Source organism: Rhinopithecus bieti, unplaced genomic scaffold (assembly GCF_001698545.2).
Source record: "Rhinopithecus bieti isolate Rb0 unplaced genomic scaffold, ASM169854v2 scaffold_3041, whole genome shotgun sequence".
Lineage (NCBI taxonomy): Eukaryota > Metazoa > Chordata > Mammalia > Primates > Cercopithecidae > Rhinopithecus > Rhinopithecus bieti.
In genome coordinates, this window is record NW_016804262.1 from 2,827,403 (window position 1) to 2,849,115 (window position 21,713).

Sequence of the window (21,713 nt, forward strand, 5' to 3'; positions counted from 1 at the left end):
AAACCTGTCCATAAAAAAAAATTGTCCATTTATTTGTCTGTTTTTCCTAATAGCCCACAATGTTCTTTGTATTAGAAATTACTAATTATAGTTCACATTTTTTCGTATTCTTCAGTACTGTACCTGGTACATGTAGATGCTCAATAACTATTTTAATCCAAACAATGTAAGTTCTATTACAAAGCTAGTAAGAGCACATAAAAGGAAGTGCTTGGAGATTCACAATGTATTTCCCAGGGAAGAAGCTGCTTTAAGTTTTGAAGGGCAATTTGGAGTTTCCTAAATATTCTGTGGAACAGGAAGGAGTGATTACAATGCAGGAGGAAAAATCATGTGTGAAGAAGGCACCTAGAGGAGTGAAAGGACATGGCATTCACAAGGATCCAAAGGTAGCTGGAGCTAAGACTATCTGGAAGGGCAGCAGTGGGAATTAAGATTGGAAAAACTGGCAGAGCCAGACTGTAAACATATCCCATTCACTTAACAAACATTTCCTGAGTTCTTACTATGTGCCAGGCACCACTCTAGGTGCTGGAGATAGAGCAGTGAGCAAAACAGACAAGATTATTGCTTCTATGCTAAGGAATCTGAAGCTTATGCTATAAGAAATCAGGAAAGTCAAGGCAGAAAAGTGATACAAGAATGGAATGGACAATAACTGCAAACAAAACAAGGAATCGATTGTAAGGAAGAAAGGCTAGGAGATAAGCAACCCTCCTAGAGAATATTATTATAATAGATGAAGGAGATAATGGGCCTGAAACAAAGCAGTAAGCACAGAGAAGAGGGATGTCTGGTAACTATTTCAGAGATAAAAAATAATATAATTCTATTATTAAAACTTAGTCATTTCTAGCACTTTTAGTGCATGGTATAGTTTAAACCTAGGTTTTGGAGTCAGTCAAATTTTGATTCAAAATCTACCATGGCTAGTTTCCAGTTGTCTGTCATAGGGCAAGTTACTTAACCTTTCTGAGTCTCCATTTTCTCCTTCACTGGGCTGTTGTAAAGATAAAAATGAATCACGTATGCGAGGCTTTTGGCAGAATGTCTGACTTGTAGAAAGCAGTGAATAAACAGTAGTTACTGTGAGGGTTATCTTACCCCAAGCCTTTGCTCACAAACTTCCTCCAGCCTAGAGGTCTCACTTCTTTTTCCCCTATAGTTGCTCGGGGAAACTGAGCACTTTATGCTCAATTCAAATACCACTTCTTGACCTCTAATATGCAGAAGTCTATTTTATCTTGTTGTAGTTAATATGCAATGACCATTAAGGTATTTTTTATGTTTTCTTATGGATCTCCCTCCTCCGTTCCCTACTACACTATTTTAAACTTCTTGAAGGAGTTCATGTCTTACAAATTTATATCCTCAACATTGAAAGCAGTGCTAGGTGCTAATGGGCATTTCATCGGTATGCGTTATTCACTTAACTGTATGATAGTTGGTAGTCTGTGTGTTTCTTTTGCTACATTTGACTTCTTTCAGGACAAGGACTCTGCTGTAGTCTGAACTCTTGGAGTTGAGACTGCACTCACATAAATGCAGAGCTAAAGTCCCAAATAGGCTGAAATAAAATTATAAACGCAAGAAAGATAACAAGGCAGTTAATCGGAAGTCTAGTGGGAGAAAAACCAAAAGGAATGTCTGGAAATTGCCTATAATGGCTGAGATGATACACATGGCAAGCTGGAATATAAACTGCAGGTGTTGCTTGCTTTTGCCAACAAGCAGGACTTGAATTTCTCACTAGCTTGACTTATCACCAGAAACCCTGATCAAAATATTGAATAGAGAAAAGGCATTTATGTTAAAAAGAAGGGTAAAGAGAATAAAATGACTACATATAATTCAAAATATCTGTCCTCTTATTTACTTAGAAAAGTTATTTACGATAAGCATGTCCATACAAAATAAGTTTAAAAAGCACAATTAGAAAACTTCTATTTGAAAATGAAGCTACATTTTTTATCATTTTTTCCATTCTTACCATGATGAATTTCATATTCTTTGGTTCCTTGTCCTTTAAATACTGCTAGAGATGGCTGAAAAACATACAGATTACTACAGATGTCTGGTGCAGAGGAACAGTCAAACCTGCCAACCTAAAGGAGAAAAGAAGGTCAAATTTGATAAAATAGTCTTACCCATTTGATTTGTAAATATTCATGATAATCCAAAAATGGCATTGCCCTAATGACACAGTTTTTAAACAGAAGCTAATAGGCTATGAAAATAAGAGACAGAAATAATTCATTTATATTTAATAATAAAACTCAATTTAGTTAAAAAATGCTTCCTAGAGCGTTAACAAAAACCTGAGGAAATTCCCAAGAAAATATGAAGTTATTCCAGAAACCTACTTTCTGAAGATGTAGAGAATGTTTACATAATCTTGAGATAGAGGAGAGATCATTTTCAGAAGCAGAAATAATGAAGAAAAGGTTAATGTTTTCAAAAGTGTGAAAAAGAAGAACGTAAGCACAACAGCCAAATGATAAACCGGGAACAAATTTGTGGCATTTAAGACAGAAGATCCATTAAGAAACAAGATGGGCCAGGTGCGCTGGCTCATGCTTGTAATCCCAGAACTTTGGGAGGCTGAGGTGGGTGAATCGCCTGAGGTTAGGAGTTTGAGATCAGCCTGACCAACATGGTGAAACTATGTCTCTACTAAAAATACAAAAAGTAGCCAGGAGTGGTAGCTTGCGCCTATATTCCCAGTTACTTGGGAGGCTGAGGCAGGAAAACTGCTTGAATCCGGGAGGCGGAGGTTGCAGGGAGCCGAGATCACACCAGTGCACTCCAGCCTGGCTGACAGAGCGACACTACATCACATCAACAAAAACAAACAAACAAAACTGGACAAACATCCCATCAGAAAAAAGAAAATGGGCCACAGATACAAAGAGAAAATTAACTAGAGAACAATTATGATCTGTTAATAATCATGAAAAAGTATTTTTTCCCCCAACCAGTAGAAAGCAACTAAATGAAAGTGAATATTGTTAACATATCACTTGTGGCCTATTGGAATTGTGAAGATTATGAAGAATGAGAGTAGCATGGTGGGCACAGTGTGGAGAAATGGCCACTCATGTGCTGTCGGTGAGATTATAAACTGATAAAACTTTCTGGAGGACTCTAGTAATGAGAATAAAAACCATTTAAGAAAACATAACCTTGAGTTGAAAATTTCCCATATGGCCAGGTGCGGTGGTTCATGTCTGTAATCCCAGCACTTTGGGAGGCTGAGGTGGGCGGATCACCTGAGGTCAGGAATTCAAGCCCAGCTTGGCTAACATGGAGAAACCCAGTCTCTACTAAAAGTACAAAAATTAGCCTGACTTGGTGGCACACGCCTGTAGTCCCAGCTACTCAGGAGGGAATCACTGGAACCCGGAATCACTTGAACCCGTGAGGCCGAGGCTGCAGTGAGTCAAGAGCATGCCACTGCATTCCAGCCTGGGTGACAGAATGACTCTGTCTCAAAATAAAAAAAAGAAAAGAAAATTTCCCACACTAAAGATAAGATCTGCGTAATTTGATATAAAAAATAAAGGAAATGACATAAAATCAGTAAGAGAAGATATGATAAACAATTATGGCATAGCCATATAGTAAGCCACTATGTAGCCTTTAGGGAATAATGAGGCTATACATGTGTACATGGATATAGAGATTTTATATACATATAAATATACATGGATTTTTGCAAGCCTGCGAAAAAGTTTATGATATTGGTGAACGACAAAAGTTAACAAAAAAAGTATACAGTGAATTCATTTTGATTAAAACGCAGACATATACATTTACATGTGTAGCTCTATTACAATGGCCATTACAATATGTATGCATGTGCACACATATACATATGCCTACATACGCATATGGGCACTCACAAAATGTTTAAATGGTCATACAGTAAATACTTAGCAGGGTTATGAACAATGTTAAGAGTATGGGTGATGTTTTTAGATAATTATTTTTGTACTTATTTATTGTCCTGATTTTAAACAATGACCGAGAATTACTTATATAAAGAAATAAGAATTTTAAAAAGGGAAAGATAACTTCCTATAGTATGCATTCCAGAAAAATTGTATGATACAGGTTTATCAAATGCCGAAATAAATGAAAATTAGCCACTTTCAGATTACATATAAACTTTTAATAAAAAAGAGGAAAAAGAAAGCACAAACCAAGACCAAAAGCACTTATAGGCTTCTTATAATTTCAAATAAGACTTTTATGTAATATCATTTGAATTTTCATTTTTTCCAAAATGAAAAAATAAGAGCCACCGATGATGAGCCAAACGATCCTAAAAGTGATAAAGAAAGGCTATGTCAGAGATGGGAAATTCTAAAGGTTGTAATCTTCATTTCTATGACTTGAAGTTAGTTTTACCTCCCCTACCCATTATTTCAAAATACTGTCTAAAATTCAGACCCACTCATTCTCTTATTTTGTAGTTTACTTAGAATAATGCTATGTAAAATAAATATTATAGGAGGGTTAGTCACTAAATTATAAAATCTTAAAGTAGATGACTGCCAAACACAAATACATGATTTTAACAGCATATAGCTAAAAAGTTGGGTGGCAAAGTTGTCAGTTTTTCAGGCTTAACACATAAGATCTGGTAGTGATACAGACTTCAAAAGATCCGTGGTTAGGAAGTATTTCATTTTGTGCAAAAGTAACTGTGGTTTTTGCCAGTACTTTTAAATGGCAAAACTGCAATTACTTTTGCATCAACCTAATAGAAAAAAAATGATTCTACCACAAGCAATATTTCTCAGCATTCTATCCATAAACTGAATACTTCTTCTTAGTAATAAATATAATCTGTTCTGTAAGCAAGAACAAAAAGTTACGAATCAGATCCAAAGTTGCTGCGATTAAAATTCTGCCTTTTCTGATGTTCCTTTTGAAGCTCACCTTCAGGACTGGGTAGGTTTTCCATAACTACAGATCCATCTTGAATTAGCAACACCAGAACTCCAATTATAATTTAACCTACAAATGACTAATATATAATCCTTTGAGACTGCTACTTTCAATTCTCTCTAGAGATGAATAAAACAAATGCTGATTTTAAAATGTTAAGACTTGAAATGTTACCAACGTTCATTGCTACTTATTATTATTAATAAAAACATTACCTCTAGTGTGTTTGCCGAAAGTAGTTCAAAATCTGGAAGATTATGTATTACTTCCAAATATATTTCTTTAGCATCCAATGAGTTAAGAAACTAGAAAAGAAAATCACATTGTAATCTTTTGAATAAATATTCATTATATTTGATATCTTTCTTTTGTTTTTTTTCAATTTCCAATGTGTATTTTTAGGAAAATATTAAGTAGAAGGTAAACAGTTTTTCAAACAATTCAAATGGTCTTTTTTCAAAAACAAAAAAGTGTATTTTGGCAATTATCAAAAATATTATATAATGGGCCGTTTCTTAAATAGTGATATACAATAAATTCTATTATAAGGTGTTGCATTAACTGGAATTTTTTAATTAAATTATGCTGTGTATTCTATAAAAATCGCTCAGAATAATCCTGAGTGACCTCCTCAATCATCAAAGAAAACCATTATGTTTAGCTTAATTTTAATGCTAACCATGTTTTACAGAATGCCAATGCTTTACACATTCACGTAAGAATTTTATTACACTAGAAGAAGAATAATAGATTATTGAAGACACTTCTTTCCTCAACCAATAATAAAGATTAATTAAGAGGAACTTAAAACTGGAAAATTGGAATGGATCTTATTGCTCATTATAGAGGTTTTCATCTAAAACCAAACCACTTAGGAATTTTAGAGTAAAATATAATGATACAGATCTTATCTTAAACTTGTTTTAGGCCTGAGTCTCTTATTTAAAACACAAATGAGTATAAAAGGCCCTTCTAACAAATCTTCTTTATTTCTGTCAATATTTTATCCTCAGCATACTTTTTTTGTCATAGAACTCTCCCTGCTGGTCTGATTCTCTCAATGAAGCAGCTGTTATTATAAAGAATGCAGCAATGGTTACATCAAGAAAATGTATATGAAAGGTGACAAAACAGAGTTTAATATATGTCTTTAATTACGAACCATCTATGTTTAACAGTTTACGTATTACTTAAACTCATTAAACACTTGTACGAAGAATCATGGAATCCACAGCTTAATCATGCTAGGCATGAGAACAAACGTATGGCTAAAACAATAGGTACAACATAAGAATAAAATTCAGGTTTTTTCTTAAGATTCTTTCCTTAAAACTTTAAAAAAAAAATCTATAGCATAACATTCTTAGAGGTCTATATGAAATAGCTCCTGCTACCAAAGAGCTTAAAATGCCAAAACAAATCTTTCACGCCTCAGTTCTACAGCTTATTCACTTCAGTCCTATTCACTACGAAGATTTTACTAAAATGCCTATTACACAGCCTATATAAACTTGCAGTGATTAATCTACTAGAACCTCAATATAAACCTGTTTCTGTTAGAGGATAATTTGATAGTTATACCTATAAAGGATTGCTATCTTATCTAGCCTCTGAATTCCACCTACCATATATATTTAGCTGGCATACTGTTTCATATTTTGTAAAACCTGAATGCTTTTGGAAGGGACAAGTAGTGTTTAATTCACCACTCCCTGTTATTATATTTCCAGAGTCATTCATTCCTGTTTCCTGTCTTTGACCTTGCAATTTTCTATCATGAAGCCCAGAGACTATAACACTGAAGGCAAGAGGCTCTATTGTTGGACAGGGTGTAGGCAATCCTTGTGGACTGATGGCACAGAATAAACTAGCACAACTTTTCTGGAGGGCAATCTGGCAATACCAATTGAGTTTAAAATGGCCACAGCACTCCCATTCTAAAAAGATAACTGAAAAAGTGCACAAGAATAAATACACAAGATTGCTCATTACAACATTGCTTATAATCTTAAGAAAGTAGAAACACACACCAAGAAAGAACCGATAAAGTATGTCACATGTAGTCAATGACTTACCACCCACGGATCATAAATTACTTCAAAGATAATTTATACATATTCATTTATAAAACAATAAAGTATGCATATAAAATGTATATTTTTAAAGAAAGTACTTTCCTGATACACTGAGTGAAAAAACCAGATTACAAAATAGAATCTACTATATTATCCCATTTATGAAAAATTACATATCTGTATCCATCCATCCATTTTATGCGTATAAACACATTTTAAAGATAGAGCCATAGATTTTCTTGATCAATTTGTTATAAGGTATGAGAAAAAGAGAAATCAAGAATAACACCAGGGCATTTGGCTTGAATACTAAAGGACAGAATTTTCATCAAATAATATGGGAAAAAACTGGATGAAGCAGATTTATGGGGGGATATTGGGAATATGGTTATAGGCATTTAAATATGAGACACAGACTAATATCCCAAGGGAGATACTGAATGAGCAGTGATATATACGTATGTACATACATACATATAAATACAGAAGCGCACATGCACACATCCACACACACATATAGAAGTGCATGTGTATAATATATCTGGAGTGGAAAACAGAGGTTTGAGCCATAGATATAAACTAGAGAATTGCTGGCACAAAGTCATAATTGCATATATATGTCAGTAGAGATCTGGATGGGTATTTACCAAGATTTGGTGGTGGCTGTCTATTATTGATTTGGTTTTAGGGAATTTTGCATCTTCTTTATACAGCTCTGTGCCATATGTGAATTTCTGAAAAGAGTATATGTTATCTTTATCAACATCTAAAAAAAGCAGAATTAAAATACAGAGGGAAAACTAAAGGAGATTTGTCTTATCAGAGTCCTTATTTTCTTTTGGGATTCCATAGTGACCCATCCAATATCCCACTATTTATCTCAGTTCCTTGACAATGAGATTGAGCCTCAGTTTCCTCATTCAAACTTAGGACGGTATGCCACATTAGTACATGTGAAAACTAAGTTTACACCAGAATGCCATGGGGTAGTTTAGAAAAATACTTAGGCCCCAGCCAAAACTACCACTGATCTATATTTTTAACATTAGAAAATAAACAATTAGGCTGGGAGTGGTGACTCACGCCTGTAATCCCAGCTCTCTGGGAGGCCGAGGTGGGCGGATCACCTGAGGTCAGGAGTTCAAGACCAGCCTGGCCAACATGGCAAAACCCCGTCTCTACTAAAAGTACAAAAATTAGCCAGGTGTGGTGGTGGGTGCCTGTAATCCCAGCTACTCAGGAGGGTGAGGGAGAAGAATCACTTGAACCTGGGAGGCAGAGGTTACACTGAGCTGAGATTGTGCCACTGCACTACACAGAGTGGGTGACGAGAGTGAGATTCCGTCTCAAAAAAAAGAAAATAAACAATTAAATCAAAAACAATGAAAACTCATGGTATAAATGCTCTTTTGTATAACCTAGGAATGTACTCCATACTTTTGGGGTTTAAAAATATAATGGTTTTAAATGTAAGGTAATTTTAAAGGTAAAGATGTAATGACTTTAAATGAAATGTAATCTTCAGTTTAAAATAATCCTTAAATTTTATAATCTGAAGCATGTATTAAAAGAATCTCAGAAATTAAATACCTGTTCTAAATAAGGGTTCCACAAGACAATATAAATTGTTCATTTCTTTGCTCACTGCTTACAAAATAATGTATTATTTTGAGTGCATTTGTATATTATATGTAAAAGAATTAGTTTAAAGTGATTCATACCAAAATACTGTTTTTCTCTCTGTTATTTAAAGTGGCTCCAGGAGGAAAATAAGCAGTAGTACTTGTTGTAATATCTAAGCTTTTACAAAGGTTATCCTGGGTAGCACAGTCCATCCATCCTACATTAACAAGACCATCCTAAAATGGAAAAGAAACAGAAAACAAACCATGTTGTAAATAGGAGGCAAAAGTTAAAGGGATTTAGAGCTTTACTTAGCTAAAACACAATTTTCTACCACAAAATTAAAACTTCATGCCTTAGTTCTACAGCAAAGTTAAGTAGATTTCTAATATTATTAGAAATATTTGAAAGTAGACAATATTTCCAATATTATAAATTACTTAATAAATTTAGAAATGTTAAGTGCAGAAAATGGTACTTAGTAACTTGAGAAATGTTTTTTCCCCAATAGTAGAAATCTACTTTTTATAATTCTTTCTACGAATCCACAAAAAACTACATTTACAATTTTTATAGAAAGTGAGCTGTCCAACAGTCTTTCAGGTTAAAGAAAATAAACCAAACTACTGTTAAAGACTTTTCATTATGGCTATCCTTTTAATAATTATACAGTTTATGAGACATTCTCTGTATGTGTCTATAATGTGCATTTAAATTAGTATCTCCCCAGTTTTCATCTACAGTGGCTAAACTAATCCTTTAGTGAGCTCCAAAATCCTACACGAAAAGTACATTTCTCAGAACCTTAAGTTACTGAAAAAATTTTTTGGACTGGGCAAGTTAGTAAACAAATAGAGTTCTAACATACATTCAACTGGGATCTTGGAAAGATAAGGGAGAATAAGACAGAAACAAGTGAAATAACAGCTGACAGGTTTCCACAACTGATGAAAGATATTAACATAGCTATAGTGATAAAGAAGTCTAGTTAATCTCAATCAGAATAAATAAGAAACTCAGACCTATGTATATCATAATGAAACTTCAGAAAATCACAAACAATTAAAAGCTAAGAATAGATCTTGATCTAGGTGGTGTTACATGGGAGCATATATATGTAAAAATTAAGTTGTACACTTAAGATTTATTCACGTAACTGCATTTAAGATAGAACTTAGAAAAAATATTTGATTAAAATATGTAACAGCAAAGTTTCAGCAGTAGTAAAATAATTTGTTTAGTACTCTTGCATTAGGTAACAAATGAGTAAGTCAGGATACATGTACAAAATTTCTAGGGTACCCATTAAATGAACAATAAAAGAATGGGTAACTAAAGATCTAGTAGAGATGGGAAATGAAATTTTAAAAATCACTTGATTAATCCAAAAGAAGCAAAAAGGAAAAAGGACTAGAAAACAGGTAGGACAAATATAAAACTAACAAGATGGTAAGTATAAAGCCAACTATTATCAGGAATAATATTAAATGTAAATGGACTAAAATAAAGAATGGCAACTAGATAAATACAAAACCTACTTACATGCTGATTGCAGGCTAATAAATATAAGGATACAGTAAGGCTGACAGTAAAAAATGGAAAAATGCCAACATTAAACAAAAGAAAGCTGGTGTAGCTATATTAGTATCAGTCAAGGTAGACTTGGAGGCAAAAGGCATGAAAGGAGATAAAGAGGGTTATTTCATCAGGTTAGAGATTCAAATCACCAAGAAAACATACAATTCTAAATTAATATCTACCTATTAACAAAACATCAAAATAAATACAAATTGACAGAAAAAAAAGGAAATAGAAATATCCACAAAGTAGTGCAGGATAGTAAGACACTTCTCTGTTATTGATAGAATAGGCAGACAATAAAATTATTAAGATCTAGAGGATTTGATCAACATAGCTAACAAATTGGACCCAACTGATTTTATAGAAATGTGCACTTGTGAATTACAGGATTCATTTCCAAATGCACATGAAACATTTATAAAAATTTACCACATATTGGGCCATGAAAAAAGGCCTAACCACTTAAAAAAACTGAATCCATGTTCATTATCCACGGTAGAATTTAGCTAGCCAAAAAATAACAACAGTACTTTTAAAAATACCCTTTATGATTAGGAACAAAAAATAAAGAATCTGTGATTCAAAGAGAAATAAAAATGGAAGATTAAAATATATTTTGAACTGCTAATCAAAATACTATATATATCAAAATAGAAGATGTACCTAAAGTTGTACTAATTTACAATCTAAATTCATGTATTAGAAAGGAAAGCCTGAAGATCAATGAACTAATCATTCAAGAACAGCAAATTAAATAAAAAAAAAGTAGAGGGAAGGAAATATAGTACTTAAGTCAATGAAATAAAGAAACGTGCAGTAAAAAAAGAAAAATCAATAAAGCTAAAACTTGAGACTTTGAAAAGACTTATAAAGCTTAAAAAACCTCTCCTTGGACAGAATAAGAATAAAAACAGATGACACACACACAAAAAATATGATCAGAAAGTAAGAAAGAACATCACTACAGATCCTACAGATATAAAAAAATAGGATATTATGTACAATTTTATAGCAATACATTTAGACATTTGGTAGAAAGAACGAAGTCTTAGAAAACAGAATTTACCAAATAGAGGAAGTAGAAAATCAATCAATCAATCAATCAAGAGAGATCAGAGAAAAGTCTATAAAACGGATTTAAAGACAACTCCAGGCCCAGATGGTTTCCTGATAAATTCTACCAAAAAAAATTTTTTTTGAGAAAGAAATAACACCAGTTGTACAGAAACTGTTTCCAAAGAAGAGAAAAAGAGAGAATACTTTCCAACACATTTAAAGGCCAGCCTAACTTTGATGCTAAAAGCGCACAGACTTTACTGAAAAGGAAAAATATAGGCCGATCACTCCGATTACCAAATATTAAAAAAAACAAAGATACTAATGCTCAGTCCTCACCCTCAAATATTTTGATTTAATTGATCTGAGGGACCTGGTTTTGTTTTTTTATTATTTTTAAAAGCTCCTCAGGTGATTCTAATGTGTAGTGTTGAAAAACTAAAGGCCTAGGCATAGGGTGAAATAAGGAAAGGGAATGAAACAAAAGCATACTAAGTTAGTGATTTTATTATCAAATAAAACAGAATTTGTGTAAAAAAATCCATAATGCACAAAGAGAAATAAATAGCTGCCAAAGGATATAATGTTAATACTGCTGCCAACAATGTCAAAATATGTAAAGGAAGAACTGACAGAAATGTAAGAGATAAATCAATGATTGAAAGTAGAGATTTTAATACATCCCTCTTAGAAATTACAGATCATGCAGTCCAAAAATAAATAACATGATTAATAAATCTGATCTAATAAATACAATATTACACCTAACACAGAAGATATTATTATATTCAAGCTCACAAAGAATCTCCACAATTTTCACAACTGACAAAGTGTCAAGCCACAAAGCCACAAAGGGTATTTCAATGGTGTTAAAAAATCAACATCACTCAGACTACTTCCAAGCCATAACATGAGAGTGAAATAAATTTAAAAATGACTAAAAAAGAAAACAAAAAATAAAGTTGGAAATGACAAAAACACTAACATGTAACTTCAGTTGAAGAGGAATTTACAAATTGCAGAATAATTAAAAAGTAAATGACACTTAGAATACGTCAAAATTTATTGAATGTAGCTAATTATTCAGAAAAAAACACACAGCTATGAATACAATCATCAGAAAATAAGATTACAAATAGGTGAGTTAAATGTTCAAGAAACAAGGGAAGAAAACGTTTCAAATCAATTTCTAAACGTGTTTCTTTACATGGTGATGTAATTTTACAAAATGATTGATGCTTACCAACATGCCACTAAGCCTGAGTCGTGTCTGTGAAGTCAAACAATCTGGGGACAAAAAAACCTTATGAGGCAGTTTTACCTTTATGAAGCCTAATGAAAATACTTGCATTTGCCTTTTCCCCAAATTACCATGTTCATTCGAAGGCAATTAATTGAGCTGGCCTCTATGGAAATCCTTCTACTTACACACACACACACACACACACACACACACACACTCTCCCTCGCTCCCTCACTCTCTCTCTCTCATTCTTTCATTCTCTCCCTTTAATTTCTAGGATTTCTAGCTACAGACGAAAAGAGTAATTTTCTCTCTTTAGGATAATACTCTCAATCTCTCCTCCTATCCACAATCCGTTTTATCCAAGAGATCTCATAATTGGGGAAAATAAAATGTAACTGATATTTGATAAAAGTATGTAAAGGATCCTCAAAATACAATAAAATCTTTAAATAGTGCCTTCACTATTTTTATGAAAGTTCTGTAAATATGAACACTATACAATGAGAGAAGATTTAGAAGAAAGAGCTATAGCATCACAGAGCCTACAAAGACAGGGAAAAGCAATTTACCTGAGGTGAGGAGTAAAAGAATCTCAGGGAGTGTAAGAAATTTTGTTCATGTGTGGAAGAATAGAAATTTGGGCAATAGGCCAAAATAAGACAAAATCCCTTGGTGATTAGTTAAGTTTAAGGCTGATGTTCTGCTGCAAGGCAGTGTCTTCCTTGCATAGGACTTACAGGATGGGGTAATGGGTTGATTTTAGTTAAAAGGCAATACCGTTTCGATATAACAGCATGAAGGCTGAGAGATGAAATGTGGGGAAAAGACTCATGATGGGATTAAATACATGCAAATACATTGAGTTACAATATTTTGTTATCTTGGACCAATTTTTAACCAACCACACTGTTTGAACACAGTTACAGTTTGTGGCTTGCTATGCAGAGTACTGAATTTTCAACATAATTTATTCAAGGAAAGGTTCCTAGAAGAAGCTGTCATCTTCAAATATATAATTGTATGAGGCAAATCTATGTACGTTTGAGAGATATATATAAGCATGAAGCAAAGTCCATATTTCCAAAAAATTATTTTGGGATGGGTTAGAGCTGTAAACAACTAGTTATTTTTGCGAATTATCAAATAACATCTGTGGCTACCTGAAGGTACAATTTATCATGAGTCTATTTAAGCTGAAAAAGTGGTCCACTAAACCTAAGAACATTAAAAAACGAATTACATTAAAAAATTGAATGTAAAATTACATTAAAAAACAATAAAAAATGAATAACCTCATGTGTAAAATAATGAAAAGGCAAATATTCATTAAGAAAACAATTGCAATCTTGGGCATACACTGTAGTTTCAAGTACTTAATAATTAATTATAGTAGCATACTTAAAACTGTCACTGAAAATTTAAATGTCATGTTCTCTTCATTCCAACAAAATTAAAAAATATTACCTCCTCCTTTTGAACAAAAAGTGATCAGCCAGCCAATACCAGCAGCAAAAGCAGTTTGTATGGCGTTAACAAAATTTCCTTAAAAAAAAAAAAAAGCAAATTCTGATCACCTATTACTCCTTTACTAATGGAAACAGTCTTCTAAGTAATTTTTCCTTTCTAATCTCACCCTCTTCTAATCCACTCTGAGTTTTACCAGTTATCTTTCCAAAGATACTCTTGAGTATGACAAATTCCTTCAATGGCTCTCCAATTTTTTCATCATATAAAACCTAAATTCATTATTTTATTAAGAAAAAAACTCAAATTGGCAAGTTAGGCCCCTGTGACTTGAGCTTTGTCTACCTATTCAGCCAGCTATATTGTATTTCTCCATACCACTTGACCCAATTATTCATCTTTTTGTCAGATTCATGAAGTATTGCCAGTTCCCCAAATACACAGTGATCTACTAAGGTTTCCTATTCATTTTCATGACAGATTAGAAATGACTTCTTTCAAGAAGTATTTTCTAACTCTCTTTTCCCCAACCAGGTTGTTTTACATATGTTATGCTTCCTTAAGCTCTATAACAATAGTTACTATATTGCATTTTAATTGTTTACTAATGTTTTCCTCACTAATGAAGTCACTGAAGGCAAGGATTATGTATTTTACTACTGCAGCCCTACTATTTAATAGTTTCTGACATGTAACTTTACTCAATGAATAAAATGAACATTTTGAGCCACGAATACTATTATTTCCTGGATAGCTTAATCTGCCTAAAGGCAGTTAATGAGTTAAAAGCCTAAGATTAGAAGCATTTTTAAACTTTAAACAGAATAGGTTTGAATTTACTGACTGATAAGCATACTTAAAAAAGCAATGAAACACTTCGTATTACAAAATATTTAGTTGCACTTTGAGAGATGTCTTCTTACCCTAGCCCTATCTCATATCCATTTCCCATATCTCAATAGTTTCAGTTTCTGTACAAATCTAATTAGTTTGTTAAATTCAGCAGAGTTCAGAGTAAATGACACAATTCCCTTCTAAGAAACATGGAAAAGACACTTTAAAATTTCAATACTATGACCAAAATGTTAATATTGCCATTAAAAACAAAATACTAATTTCAAAATACCCTGAAAATCAAGCAAATTAAGAAAATAAAATTACCTGTCCAAAGTTCTGTCACTGTACTTCTAACATGCTGCATTGTAAAACTCACTAAACTCTCCTTTGATCTGTCTCCATGATATTTCACTGGGGCCTATTGGTTTTTGGAAGAAGAGAAACATCTTTTACTTTTCTTTTAAAACTCAGTAAAATAATACCAAAGAGTTTGATTTTATATTTTCTTGAATAATGCAGCAAAGTTCTATTTCTCAATAGCAGAATGTATTTCCAAATGATATCCTGATAATCTTGACAGCACAGATTCTATGGAAGACATTTTAATAATACCATTTATAATGGTTTCAGTTTCATCACTGGAAACTAAGAAAAAAGATATCAGAGCTTTACATTCAATGAGACAATACTTGTAAAATACTTTGTAAACTAAAAAATACAATATACATATTGTATAAATTATGTTCCTTAAGACAGAAACTGAAATTGGCAAACATTTAATTTTAAAATATAGCAAAGTCAATGGTGTTTGGCTGGGCACCATGGCTCACGCCTTTAATCCCAGCACTATGGGAGGCTGAGGTGGGCAAATCACCTGAGGTCAGGAGTTCAAGACCAGCCTGGCCAACACAGCGAAACCCCGTCTCTACTAAAAATACAAAAATTAGCCAGGCGTAGGAGCGGGTGCCTGTAGTCCCAGCTACTCGGAAGGCTGAGGCAAAATTGCCTGAACCCAGGAGGCAGAGGCTGCAGTGAGCCGAGATCACGCCCTTGCACTCCAGCCTGGGCAACAGAGTGAGACTCCGTCTCAAAACAAAAACAAAAACAAAAACACAAAGTAATGGGGTTTAAAAATATCCAGGCGGGGCGCGGTGGCTCACGCCTGTAATCCCAGCACTTTAGAAGGCCGAGGCGGGCGGATCATGAGGTTAGGAGATAGAGATCATCCTGGCTAACACAGTGAAACCCCATCTCTACTAAAAACACAAAAAATTAGCCAGGTGAGGTGGCAGGCGCCTGTAGTCCCACCTACTTGGGAGGCTGAGGCAGAAGAATGGCGTGAACATGGGAAGTGGAGCTTGCAGTGAGCCTAGATCGACCAGTGCACTCCAGCCTGGGTGACAGAGCAAGACTCTGTCTCAAAAAAAAAAAAAATTCATAATCCAAAATGTTTATTATCACAGAAGACCAGTGAGATGGCACCTAAAACAGGACTTAAAATGTTCTGCAAATTCCACATACTGTATTTTCTCTAGTATTTAACTTGTCATAATGTTTCACGAATTTAAAAAAGGCTAACTTTATCCCTTACCATTCCAGACCGAAAAATGAAGAGACTGGGATAGCTGTTGACTCCTTTCATTCGGCAAAGCATTCTATCATCACCACAGTTAACAGCTCCAATTCGAAGTAACCCATCCACTTCTTTAGCAAAGTCTCTCCACTATGAGAGAAAAAGAAAACATATTTCTCTGATGAGACCACTTTTCTTCCCTTGAACACACTCCAAGCTATACATTTTTAAATTAGACATTTGAAAGTATTTGATAATTATTTTTGATAACTACTATTCATGGAAAAAAAATTCTAACACATAAATTGCAGATCAATTAGAAATAAAACTAGTAATGGGAATGTGAAAAATACGTACTGTGGGAGCTAAATCATGGCAGTGTGAACAGCCTGGGGAGTAAAAGTTTACAAACCACAGTTCTCCAGAATTAACAGCAGCATCTAAAAATAAATAAAACGGAAACAACTTAGAATTATTTACTAAAGGTTCATGCATATTTTAGTTAACTTTTTGTGGAGATCAGAATTTTAATAAGTCATAAAATTTTCATATTGTCTTTCTCATTTTCTGTGTAATTTTTTTCTATATCTTCTACATAAATGACATTCTTAAAAAATTAAAAAAATTTTTTTCCACGAGAAACATTTTCAAATGTTAAACCAACAGTAACTTTTTAAAAAAACTCTCCTATGCCCACACTTGAAAAAGCAGCAGCCTCAAACTGCAAGATAAATATGGCCATAAAGTTGTAAAAAGTGACAGCACAAGAAACAGCAGCCAAACCTCACATAAGAGTGTGTGTGCACGAAAGAAATAAAGAAGACAAATAGAGTGACTGAGATTTAAGCTCTTCTATTATATGCAGCATAGGTTAAGTAGGTTTAGTCAATTCTGACAGCTACTTTAAACTCTGAAAGAATAAGAGACTTACATAATATAGTAAGGATTGTGGGGATTAAATTTAATCTAAGCCCTAAATAAGACATTACCTTGGAAAATCATTTTGTTTGAAAAGGTTGAGGTTTTTTTTTTTTTTTTAACAATTCAAAACATTAATACATATTTGCTAAAATTACAGATTTGAACAACGTATAATATCTAGCTAATAGTACATTTTACATTATCTGTAAAATGACCTGATGCAAGTTACAAATTTTACTCATTTAAAAAATTTAACATTGTAAAAATGTACTTTCACATTCAAGATAAAAAGGCGAGAGTAATTTGCTTTGGGTTAAAGGATTTCCATATAATTTCATGTTAAAATTAGTTATTTTAAAATAAAAATTTCAGAAATTACAGTAAGACATTAAATCACACATGGTATTCTAAATATGTGCAACTAATTCAGGCTAATTAGAAACAGGTGCAGGACTCAGGGTTCATCTACATTTCAAGTATAAGATAGAGCTGTGGGAAAACAGTTAATCTGTACATTACAGGCAAGGTGTATAATTCAGAACTATCAGCTGTTCTTTGGCAGTGTTTTCAAAGTCTGGCAAACGACCATTGTATAGAGGTGGTGGAAAAAATTGCCATATTGGTTTAGACCACAAGCCAGTACAAATTTAGGTAAAAATATTAATAGAATTAATGCAAACTTTAATGCAAGAAGGGATTATCTTATCAGCTATAAACAAGTAATGAGGTATTTTATATAAAATAGAAAGCAATAATTACACAAGGTATTACTGTTCATAAGTCTTAAATAAAAATATGCTGTAAAACAAATTTGAATGGTATTTGACATAAAACTTTGTTTGTAGTGAAAATGTCTCCCACCCTGCTAACAGGCATACCTCAGATATTGCGGGTTTGTTTCCAAATCACAACACAGCAAGTATCGCTATAAAGGAGTCACACACATTTTCTGGTTTTCCAGTGCATAAAAAAGTTATATTTACACTATACTATAATCTATTTTGTAAGAGCATTATGTCTAACAACAACAACAAAAAAACAATGTACATACCTTAATTAAAAAATAGGCTGGGCACAGTGGCTCATGCTTGTCATCCTAGCATTTTGGGAGACTGAGGCAGAAGGATCATTTGAGCCCAGGAGTTTGAGACCAGCCTGGGCAACACAGCATGATCCTGTCTCTACAAAAATAGCTGGGCATGGTGACACGTGCCTGCAGTCTCAGCTAGTCAGGAGACTGAGGTGGCAGGATCGCTTCAGCCCAGGCGTTCAAGGCTGTGGTGAGCTATTATCCTGCTGCTGAACTCTCCAGCTGGGATGATAGAGTGAGACCCTATCTCTTAAAAAAAAAAAAAAACCCAAACAAACCAAGGAACAAAAAATAACTTTATTGGTAAAAAATGCTAACATTAACAGTCATTTGAGCCTTTCAGCAAGTCATGCATGTCATGTTGATGGGTGCTGACTGATCATGGTGGTGGTTAAAGTTGGGGTGGCTGTGGCAGTTTCTTAAAATGAGACAAAGAAGTTTGCCACATTGACTGATGTTTCCTTTCCTGAAAGATTTTCTCTGAAGCATGCAATGCTGTTTGATAGCATTTGACCCACAGAACTTCTTTCAAAATTGGAGTCAAAATTGGCCTCAAACACCCTGTTGCTGCTTTATCAACCAAGTTTATGTAATATTCTAAATCCTTTGTTGTCATATCAACATTGTTTACAGGACCTTCACCAGGAGTAGGTTCCATCTCAGGAAACCACTTTCTCTGGTCATCTGTAAGAGGCAACTCCTCACCGCCCCACATTTTATGATGAGATTGCAGTAATTCAGTCACATAATCAGGCTCCAGTTCTCTTGCTATTTCTATCACATCTGCAGTTACTTCCTCCACTGAAGCCTTGAACCCCTCAAAGTCATCCATGAAGGTTGGAATGACTTTCTTCCCAATGCCTGTAACACTGATATTTTGACCTCCTTCCATGAATCACAGATGTTCTTAATGACACTAGAATGGCAACTCCTTTCTAGAAGGTTTCCAATTTACTTTGCCTGGATCCATCAGAGGAATCACTATCTATGACAGGTAGAGTCTTGTGAAATGTATTTCTTAGAGAGTATGACTTGAAAGTCGAAATTACTCCTTGATCTATGGGCTGCAGAATGGATACTGTGTTAACAGGCATGGGAAAAAACATTATTCTCTTTGTACATCTCCATCAGAGCTCTTGGGTAACTAGGTGCACTGTCAATGAGTACTAATATTTCCAAAGAAATCTTTTTTTCTGTGTAGTACGTCTCAACGGAAAGCTTAAAATATTCATAAAATAATGTGCTGTCATCCAGGCTTTGTTGTTACATTTACAGAGCAGAGCCGATTTAGCCTAATTCTTAATGGTTTTCGTAAAATGAGCACTGGTTTCAACTTAAGGTTACCAACTGCACTGGCCCCTAACAAGAGTCAGCCCATCCGTTGAAGCTTGGCATTGACTTCTGTCTAGCTATGAAAGTCCCAGATAGCATCTTCCAATGGAAGGCTGTCTCATTTACACTGAGAATTTGTTGTTTAGTATAGCCATCTTCATCAATGATCTTAGGTAGATCTTCTGGAAAACTTGCTGCAGCTTCTATGTCAGCACTTGCTGCTTCATCTTGTATTTTGATGTTATGGAGATGGCTACTTTCTTTAAACCTCATGAACCAACCTCTTCTAGCTTCAAACTTTTTTCTGCAGCTTCCTCATCTCTCTCAGCCTCCAAAAAATTGGAAAGAATTAGGCCTTTCTTTGGTTAGGCTTTTGCTAACGGGATGTTGTGGATCATCTCGTCTGCCCAGACCACTAAGACAATCTCCACGTTAGCAATATGGCTGTTTTGTGTTCTTATCATTAGCGTGTTCACTGGAGTAGCACGTTTACTTTCTATGTTGCATTTATAAATTTAACGAGCAAAAGAGGCCTTTTAGCCTATCTTGGGTTTTGATATGCCTCCCGCACTAAGCTTAACCATTTCTAGCTTCTGATTTAAAATGAGAGACATGCTTCTCTTCCACTTGAACACTTAGAGGTCACTGTAGTTATTAATTGGCTTAATTTCAGTAATGTTTTATCTCAGGGAGTAGGGAGGCCCAAGAAGAGGGAGAGAAAAGGGAGAAGGAGGAGGGAGCAGTCAGAATAGACACAAACATTAAGTCTGCCATCCTATGGGCACACTCCAAAATGATTACAATAGTAACATCAAAGATCACTGACTGAGATCATCGTAACAGACAGAATAATAGTGAAAAGTTTGGATACCAAAATGTGACACAGAAACATGAAGTGAGCACATGCTATTGGAAACATGTTGAGCTGACAGACTTGCTTGATATAGGGTTTTGCTAAAGACCTTCAATTTGTAAAAAAAAAAAGAAAGAAAAGGCATTATCTGTGAAGTGCAATAAAGCAAAGTCTAATAAAATGAGGTATACTTGTACTTTGTCTTCATGGAGCACTTCTCATATTTGCCAAGGTTCCACTGATTGCTGAGTAATAAGAATAAAGTTAAAATATTTTCATACTGTATCATCACAGCTCAATGGGATGTTGTGCTTAACAGTGACCCAGAATAGAATTACATTTCAAAATGCAACGTTCCACTTCTAAACTATACGACTACAGGTATTGTCTGTTAATACACATAAAACTATAGTTAATAGCTTCTGTTAGGAAAGTAAAGTCTAATTACTTTGCCTGTAATGTACAGATGAACTGTTTTCCCACAGGTCTATCTTATACTTGAAATGTAGGTGAACGCTGAGTCCTGCACCTGTTTCTAATTAGTCTGAATTAATTGCACATATTTAGAATACCATGTATGACTTAATGTGTTATGGTAATTTCTGAAATTTTTATTTTAAAATAATAACTAATTTTAACATGGAATTATATGGAAATCCTTTAACCCAAAGCAAATTATCCTCGTCTTTTTATCTTGAATGTGAAAGCTCATTTTTACAATGTTAAATTTTTTAAGTGAGTAAAATTTGTAACTTGCATCAGGTCATTTTACAGATAAAATATAAAATGTACTATTGGCTAGATACTACATGTTGTTCAAATCCATAATTTTAGTAAATATTAATGTTTTGAATTGTTAAAAAAAAAACTCATTCAAACAAAATGATTTTCCAAGGTAATGTCTTACTTAGGCCTTAGATTACATTTAATCCCCACAATCCTTACTATATTATGTAGGTCTCTTATTTTATTCTTTCAGAGTTTAAAGTAGCTGTCAGAATTGACTAAACCTACTTAACCTATGCTAAATATAATAGAAGAGCTTAGAAGGCATTTGCTTGTTGACTTTCTAGAGAGTCAGAAATGATACCATCTGCTTAGCAGAAAAA

At 33.9% G+C, this 21,713-nt stretch overlaps 1 protein-coding gene across 1 annotated transcript in view; it reads right to left on the minus strand.

The window, feature by feature from the left end:
• Window positions 1-21,713, minus strand: part of DNAJC10 (DnaJ heat shock protein family (Hsp40) member C10) — a 57,806-nt gene that overhangs the window by 24,997 nt on the left and 11,096 nt on the right. The window contains 9 exon segments of the mRNA XM_017867429.1: window positions 1,991-2,105; window positions 4,256-4,324; window positions 5,169-5,258; window positions 8,750-8,887; window positions 12,532-12,575; window positions 13,999-14,076; window positions 15,160-15,253; window positions 16,427-16,558; window positions 16,766-16,848. Coding sequence (XP_017722918.1) covers window positions 1,991-2,105; window positions 4,256-4,324; window positions 5,169-5,258; window positions 8,750-8,887; window positions 12,532-12,575; window positions 13,999-14,076; window positions 15,160-15,253; window positions 16,427-16,558; window positions 16,766-16,848 — 843 coding nt within the window.